The sequence below is a fragment of the Sebastes umbrosus genome, chromosome 16 (assembly GCF_015220745.1).
Source record: "Sebastes umbrosus isolate fSebUmb1 chromosome 16, fSebUmb1.pri, whole genome shotgun sequence".
NCBI classification, from domain to species: Eukaryota; Metazoa; Chordata; class Actinopteri; order Perciformes; family Sebastidae; genus Sebastes; species Sebastes umbrosus.
Genome location: NC_051284.1, coordinates 30,380,871 through 30,389,991, shown reverse-complemented (window position 1 = coordinate 30,389,991; position 9,121 = coordinate 30,380,871). Strand labels below are relative to the sequence as shown.

The following is a 9,121-nucleotide window of genomic DNA, read 5'->3' as shown; positions in this document are numbered from 1 at the left end:
ATTTACATTTTGAGAAAAACGTGATATATACCTGTCAGCTCATCTCATCAAATATTACACTGTACAATCTTAAAATATTTTGACCTTTTCTCTCATATTAATGACTTTATTCTGGAAATATTACAACTTTTTTTTCCTCAAAATATTTCAACTATATTCTTGAAATCATTGATTTTTTTTGCACCTAACAGCGCTAGAAAGTTTTTATTATTATTGTTAAAAAAATAAGTTAAAAGGGTCTAATATTGTAGTTCACTTCTTCCAGTCAAATCTTTTAGTTTTATAAAAAGTTTTATAAAACTTTAAATGTTTGTTTCCCTGATCGCAGCAGTGAAAAAGGATTATTATAATTAGAAAACGTTGTGTTTTTCCGTGGTATCAAAGCAATATTGAATTTTATAGATTTTATAAGTCAAAATTAATTTTTTTTTGATGCTCCAACACAAGCTCAGTTATTGTTTCTGTGTCTGAGAGTCAAGAAACCACAAATAAAAAACATGCATTTAACACAAAAAAACATGCATATAACCAGATTTGAATGAAGAGAGCGAGCAGTGAGGTCAGACGATGAAGTTGAGGGTGATCTGGTTATCAGGAGTTCGTCTGATAACAAGCGTCCACATGGACTTTGTCTCCTGCTGTCTCTCCTCCTGTCGTCCTCCCACTCAACAGCTGAGTCCCAGTAAAGATGAAACCCTTCAGACCAGTAAAGATCCTTTTAACCTTCAGTGTGGATCCACTGATCGACGGACCAATCTGAACGTTTCCCCTCTGTGCCTGATTTATATTTAAAGAAGAAGATTATATATCGACATTTCAACACACGCAGCTGCTGGTAGAGAAGAACACATTTCTGCATCTTCTTCTAGGATGAAGAAACTAAACTTCTTATGAGAAATGCTCAGTGATCAGTTAGTGACCCTAAATAGAACTCTTCTCATAGTGTAGTAAATGCTTCTTTTTCTGTTGTTAAACAGTTGTTTGATAGAAACAATCTCAACACAACGTCCACTTAACAGCTGTTTCTGGAACAACGAGGACTGATGAAGACCAAGAGATGTGACTGAAAGTGTAGCCCAAGAGATGCTGATTGTTTGAGGCCAGTACTGGTCATTTCAGTGTTGAATTGTGACCAAAATATGCATTTATCAGTATCTACAAATTGCATGTTGCATTAATGCATTCACGTTAAATAAATTAGTGGCGTTAAAACAAATTTGTGTTAAGGTGTTATCGCGTTAACTTTGACCGTTATCTAAGTGAATTAGATAGTATGATACAGTAAAACGCTCCAGAGCAGCCGCTGAGTGGACCTTGTGCTTTGTTTTTTCCAAAGAATCAAGAATTGACTTTAAATATCTGAAATATATCTTTGGATTTTGTGCACTTATCAGCCAGACATATACAATATGTCTGCTATAAGCTAAAATCAACTGATTGAAAACCCTGGAAAAAGTGAGTAAGAGTACCGTTTGTTGAGATTGTTTTCTTTCTTTCGTTTCTACAATGTTTTGATTATTTGTGGCACCAAACCCCACATTATTTAGAAGCCTCACTTATATATATAAAGTATTGAAAATGACTCCACCACATTAACTGGTGGATAAAGAAGAAAAAACAAGTTTACCCAGTTAGAGAGGTGTCACTAAAGATCACTGAGCAGAAACACGAGTCTCATATTTTACGGTCCAGTGTTTGTCCTGAATCTCTCTCCTCGAGAGAGTCATATTAATGACTATAACATCTGGACAGACGCCTGATGTTTCATTCACACATTCCTCCAGGTGTTTCTCACCTGCAGCAGCTGTAGGGTGGTGTGCCTTGCTCGAGGGCACTTTTAGAGGAGCGTTGAGGTTTTGCTGCCCTCTGCTGGTGACCTTTCACCTTTCTTGAGTCTTAACTCTCAGTTTAGGCAGCAGGAAGCTGATTTGTATGTTGTTGTTGTTTATGGTACTGTCCTAATATGACTGCACTGTTCCCAGAATGCACTGTGTTCCCCGGAGCCTGTGATTGGTCGGTTTCTCTCTCCGCTGCCCGGCTCCTTTCACTTCCTGTGGCCTCGCCTCGTGCACTGACATATTTCTGTTTGTTATAGCGTTTTTGTCTGAATGTGGTTTCCTGTCTGAACCAGTGAAACAGGAAGTTTGTCTTTGTTTGTTTTTGATTCATCGTCAAAACACACAAACTGTTAATCCTGTGATGCAAACCGTCTCAAATGTCACCTCTAGTCTGTGACAATAAGTTGTTTAACATCAGTTAACACACCAAACGGTTAAATGTCAGAGTTTCAGGTGTCTGCAAAGTGTGGAAGAGCTTGAAAAGGTTGGCTAGGTTTCACTTACAAGTATGTAGTTTCAGTGTTCTTGTGATATTTGAGATGAACCTCCAACACAAAAGAACAGTTTTGACCTGAAGCTAAATTTGAAAGCAGAGATAAACAGGAGAAGCTGTGAGCATTTAAACACGTTTCGGCTGGTGTTTGTTTACCTCCGGCAGCAGGAAGTTTCCTCCAGGAAATGAGATGATAAATGAGATTAAACCGAACTTCCCGACAGTGATGAGAACAATGTGAGGCCTCCGCCCGTATTCAGGGTCACCAGCGTGTTTACCTAATCTGAACAGAAAGATTTGATTTCATCCACTGGTGTTTATTTGGCTGAACTGAAGCCGAGTTAAAGCTGCTTCAGAAGAGCTAAGATGTGCAAACGTGCACCGTAACAATTAAACAGAATTTATTACAATAAATCAAATTAACTAAAGAGAACAAGAGAAAACAAAAAAGGCAAAACGTGCAAATATAATCTTATAATTTAAGATTCAATTCAAGATTGTTACCTTAATTTGGCTGAGAACAAATTTTGTGGTTTCAGGCGTCAGAAAACATCAGATTTGGTAAATATTTATCCCAAATTATAAATCATAACGACATAATAACACAAACATTTTGTAGCACCCTTTCTGCCTGACTGTCGTCTCAACCCACAAATAAAATCAAATAAATTCTATATTTTTTAAAACCCTGAGGGCCAGGCTCTAAACAACATGAACGGGTTTGTTTCTTTGGACATATTTTCTTTTTATATGAGCTTCTTTCTCACTTTGACCAAATATGTGAAGTGTTTGAACTGTGCGGCTCCTCGCTTCCCTTCAGTGCCTTCATCGTTGTTCAGGAACATTTTATTTCATGTTTGGTGTGAAAACTTTTAATTATTTTTCCTTGTGTCCCGTCGCGTTGCCTTTTTGCACTTAATGTGGAAGAAAAGACTGAAGTGTTTTAGTTTCTCACACTGTTCCTCATTAATCACTGCCTTCGTTCAGATTAACAAAGTGAGTCACTGTAGTTGAATCTTTTATGTTCAATAAATTCACACGTGTTTGATTTTAAGCTTTTGGTCGTATTTACATTCACTGACTGTTTGCATGAGAAAAATGTGTAAATGAGTCACTGAGTTTTTGTCTGTTTGTCCAAATAAATCTGTTTAAAGTGATGGTTTTCATTTCAAAATATCAAAAGATCTTATCTGATCTTCATTTCAAACAGGTGGCCTATTTTTGGGAATCATAATTCATCATAAAACCAGTTCCTGTTGAGTCGTGTCCTGATGTGACACTCGTGTGAACATTCGAGGACTTTTTATGCAGTTTCACAGATTTTTTTTTTTATATCTACAGATTTTATTGTTGGATTTGATCTATGAGTCAAAATGAGGATCTATTTCTGTCTATGTGAAATTAACTGCAATAAAAAATAGATAAAATAATGTACCTGATGCTCTTTGGTTATCTTAACCCCATCACCACATATATACACTGAATATCTATACATATAAATATAAATATGTATATATATATATATATATATATAAATAAATATATATATATATATATATATGACATTTGCATATATATATTTCATGGTAGAGACTTACATGTGACACTGTAAAACTGTAAACAAGCTGCTGCTGCCACCTGCTGGATGACTGATACTTCAATCTACTGATAGATTTCTATTTATTACTAATCTACCTTTAACCAACTTTAATTTATTTATTGTACTAAAGGAAAGACGTAAAATAAAAGATGGATTTATTGGTGAATTCATCTGATTTATATGTTATATGATAGTTTTAGTTCACCTGATGGTGCAGATGTGGTTCCAGAGGATTTTCATGTCATGACAACAACAAAAAATAATAATAATAATCTGTTAAATATAACAAGATGGAATATTTGTATAATAATAATAATAATTATTATCATTATTGTTATTGTTATTTATTATATCTTTAGCTCAAAGTCTTTAAAACACTTTCAGATGGCTTGAGATAATAATAATACTTAATTAATAATAAATATTATTATTATTATTATTATTATTATTATTATAAAGAAAATACATTTTTTACAAGTTCTAGTCCCGTGTCAGTTATCTCTTGGTACATGCCAAATAATAATAATAATAATAATAATAATAATAATAAAGAAAATTACATTTCTGTATCAAAATCCCAAATTATTTTTACACTGAATAAACGCTGCTGTTCTGTTCTGTTCTATATTTGCCTTTAAACTAAGTTTATCATACAAATTGTATACATATGTGGACGTATCTATTTACACATCCCCTCAAAATAAAGTACAAGAAAATACAAATAAAAAAGATAAACAAAAATGAAATTAAAACAAGGTAATATTTTGTTGAAGCAAAGGTCATCAATTCATGTGTATTTTTTATATTATATATTATATATGTATTCATTCATGTAGTCTGTGGCTGGTGAAGTGGGCAGAATAATCTTTAAAAACATTTTTAAAAAAGTGTGTTTGGTATGATCAGCAAGTCACAACGTCTTCCTGATTATTATTTAATCCAGGTGCCATTATTTTACAAATTTGGTGATTATTTTATTTTATTTTATTTTATTTTATTTATTTATTTATTTAATTAAATTTAATTTAATTTAATTTATCATTTTTTTATTTTATTTTATTCGTTTAGCATCGTTTATATTATCTGAATGTTCGTTTTCCAACAGAAGCGGAACCTTTTATTCATCGAGGGACGGTTCCGACCCGGCTGTAAATATTGTGACACAGAGTGTTTCCGCCATGCGTGTTTCCAGCTGAAGTAGCGTGATGACATTCATCGGTGCTTTTTGGTTAAAATAGTTCATAAAACGTTAAAGTTTCGGGTTACAGACGTGTCTAGTAGTCTGCAGCGGTAACGGTGGAGTTCTCCTCAAACTGTGGACATTTCTATCAAACAGGTAAGTTCAAAATAACAACTAATAACACATTAACAACAACTAATAACACATTAACAACAACTAATAACACATTAACAACAACTAACAACACATTAACAACAACTAACAACACATTAACAACAACTAATAACACATTAACAACAACTAATAACACATTAACAACAACTAATAACACATTAACAACAACTAATAACACATTAACAACTCACGAGCACAATAACTGATTAAAACGGTGATTGTGACTAAAACTTGATTTATGACCTGATTTCTGCTCGAATCTCTGAAAGATGAAGAAGCCAACACCAAACTTCATTTAAAAATATTACATTTTACATGTTTCTTTGTTTAATGGCAAAAATAAACATCACATTGAATACGATTTATAATGTTTACGAATTAGTATGCTGCTGTGCCTAATTCGGCATAGTTTACATCCACCAAATGACCAACATTATTATTGCAATAGATTGAAAGTAAACTGGGTTTAACTAGCTAATTTACTTGAATTATCGTTTATTGCTGCACTGATTGTATGCTGAATTGCAAATTGGTTCCTAATGATTCATAAAACATCATAATGGATGATCTAATGTGCACATTAACATGGCCAATAAGCAGGGACACATTAAACGATTATAATTTTGAGTCTTGTCATAGAAGAGGAGTTTTTCAAAGATTTAATGGACTAAATGTAATTCTTGGCTTCTGGAATGCAACTTCTTTTTAAAATTATTTTATTTTTTTTATTTGCACATATATAAAACTGCACAAAATCCAGTCAATGAAAAAAAAACAAGAAATTTGTCAGGAGAGGTCAAGCAGCCACAGGCTTATACAAAGGACCTCCATCCATACCAAGTAGAAAAAATAATAAAGACAAAAAGAGAAGAAAGATCTAAACTAACATCATTTTAAAAATACAACAAAAGTTAAACAACAACAAGAAGTACACAATATGTGCAGAAAACCCCCTAACCAAACAGTGGAAAACAATCCAATGAAATACATACAAAAAACATTACAGAAGAAAAGAAAATATTTAAACATATCAAAAGATAATTAGACATCATGAATTAAATGTGATGATAATTCCCTTTTAAAATGTTCTTTAAAACTTTAAATTTGTGATTTTCTTCTTCCTGTTCAGTGTGGTTAAACGCGTCACGCTGAGCCGTCATGGAGGGTTTGGAGGAGAAGCTGAAAGGTCTGTCCATCGCTCGGCGGTCTCGCCCAGAGGAGCCCACCTACCTGCTGGACGTGGCTCTGCAGCCGGCCGGCCTGCTCGCCGTGTCCTGCTCCAACTACACCATCCACCTCCACAACAAGGACACTCTGAGCCTGGTGGGGGCGTTCCGGGGCCACAGCGGGCCGCTCTGTGGCGTCGTTTTCTCCCACACCTCTCCTGACTTCCTGTACTCTGGCTCTGCTGACGGGACGGTGCGTGGGTGGGACGTCCGCCGCCCCGGCACTGATGCAGCCCAGGTGTTTAAAAGCGACCCGTCACACAACTACTGCAGCTTCGACTTGAGCTGCGGCGACGCGCTCCTGTGTGCCGGCACCGAGCAGGTCAACGACGAAGACAGCTTCTTGGTTTTCTGGGACGTCAGGAAGCCGGGCAGTGGGCTCCTCGGGGTGTACTCTGAGTCGCACAGCGATGACATCACACAGGTGTGTTTCCACCCTCGGGAGAAAGACCGCCTGGCGTCCAGCTCCACAGACGGCCTTGTGAATGTGTTTGACCTGAGCCGGGGAGCGGAGGATGAGGCGCTGCTCGCCACCTGTAACAGCGACTCGTCAGCCGGTTCGGTGTGTTGGTGCGGAGCCGACTACACCCAGCTGCTGTGCCTCAGCCACGACGAGGGGCTGCACCTGTGGGATGTGGGTCAGCTGGACACCGACGAGCCCCTCACCGTTTTCAGCACCTCTGACGCTCGCAGCCTCGCCATGCTGGCTGATGGCGGGGGCGTGGATTACCTGGTGGGGGGCAGGTGGCTGGAGGAGGCCCAGAAGCTGCTGGTGGTCGGAGGCAGGAACGGCGGCGACCTCCACCTGATGGAGTGCGACGACGGCGGGCTCCGTCTGCTGAGGACCCTTGAGGGCGGCCACTCCTCCACGGTGCGCTGCTTCCTGTGGGACGCGGCGTCGGAGGCTCTGGTCACCGGGGGAGAGGATGCTCAGCTGTTGCTATGGAAACCAGGAGGGGAGGAGCTCACGGCAGGGAAAAGGGAGTCCACGAAGAGCCAATCGGCTTTGAGACTCAAATCCAGACCGCATAAAAAACACGGCTACAAGAAAGAGAAGAAGGAAGCGTAGCCAAGAAGTCAAAATACTGAATTTACTGACTGGACTCTGGTGGACGCTCACGTCTTTCTGTGAGAGAAAACGTGTTTCAGTGTGACCTCCAGCTGCTCCTGCAGACTCGCAGGTCAAAGGTCGCCTTTGTTCAACTTAGACCGGGCAGATGTGTTCGTTCGGCCAATAGAAACACTGCTGCTGTGTGTGTGATGGAAATAGAGAAATTATTAGTATGGTGTGTTTTCTCACTATATTTAGTACATTATATTTACCGTCTGTGATTTCTCTGATCAATATTTATTTATTACCCGCATCAGAAACGTGACGATCACATAAAAATTACATTGAATAATAACCTATAAATAACAACACCTCCAAATGTTTCCCCATTCTTTTAGTGTAAAACATTCACAATTAATGAACAATCCATTTACAGACCAGATGATGAACAGCCTGAGACGTCTCGCTGATCTCTCCTCAAACCTGCCGATTCATTTATCTTCTCTATTCTCACTTTTTCTGGCAAGTTCTTGTATTTTTCGCCACGATGAATCTCATAATGGGGCCGAATCTTATATTCCTTGAGCACTGAAAGATGCTGTGAACACATTAAACACACATTTACCTCTGTGAAGAAATAGAACTGGTCCACTCTGTGTCCACTTTTAGCTTTTTTTGGAAAATATATTTTCCACCCGCGTCTCCTGAATGAATCGTAGCCTACTTAGCCTAAGTAAAGAACTGAGTACTTCTTCCACCACCACTTTAAGTACAGTACTTGAGTAAATGTATTTAGTTACATTCCACCGCTGTATAGAAGGGTGAGTTGCCGTAAAGTGGGACACCTATAAGCTCCAGTAGGTCTCCCTCAGACAAATAAAAGTCAATAAAACTATTGATATTTAATGTCTTTCTAATATGCTTCAAAATGATTATAGTCTTTATTCATTATTGTTTATTTATTATTATTATTTATAGTCTTATTGCTTGATGTTGTTTGATTCTTCATGTAACATCCACACCTATAAGCCGGTTTTATAACAGCAATAATATTAGAAGTGGTAAAATGACTGAACATGTGATCATTGCACATTAAGCCTGGAGTGTTTCCTTCATTAATTACGGTGATTTTTCGGCTTTTTAACAGACTTGTAAGTGTCCCATATTTCAGACATGACTGTCCCACATAAGAAAATAAATATTTGTCTGAGAAAACTTGTCATTAGAGTACTGATTTGTCTACCATTTCGTTTGTGAGTGTGATATCTGCATTTTCTTTTTTTGGTTTGATTAGGACACATCCTGGGGATTTCAGAGTGGTACTGGGTTTGTATTTAATGTATTGGCTTCATATCACAATATATTCCAGAAGTCTGAAATGCAAAAAACTTTCCCACATTAGGCTAATTCACCCTACATTATAATATTGTATATTATTGTTTTTTTCTCCAGTCTTTTTCTAGCAAAGCTGCAAATTGGAGCATAGAAACGTTTCGTTTTATTTATGAACAAAAGTAGCTTCTTTTTTTAACAATTAGAGAAAATGTAGGAATTTGCAG

The 9,121-nt window shown here is 37.2% G+C and overlaps 1 protein-coding gene across 1 annotated transcript; it reads left to right on the top strand.

Annotated features, from left to right (window-relative positions):
• Positions 1-5,087: 5,087 nt before the first annotated feature.
• On the top strand, positions 5,088-8,484 carry wdr89 (WD repeat domain 89). Its single transcript, XM_037747556.1, has 2 exons — positions 5,088-5,267; positions 6,415-8,484. The coding sequence occupies exon 2, from the start codon at positions 6,444-6,446 to the stop codon at positions 7,578-7,580; it is 1,137 nt and encodes a 378-aa protein (XP_037603484.1). The 5' UTR covers positions 5,088-5,267; positions 6,415-6,443; the 3' UTR covers positions 7,581-8,484.
• Positions 8,485-9,121: the final 637 nt, after the last annotated feature.

Excerpts from the sequence above, each read along its gene's own strand:
- wdr89 (XM_037747556.1), top strand. The coding sequence starts at position 6,444 with ATGGAGGGTTTGGAGGAGAAGCTGAAAGGTCTGTCCATCGCTCGGCGG.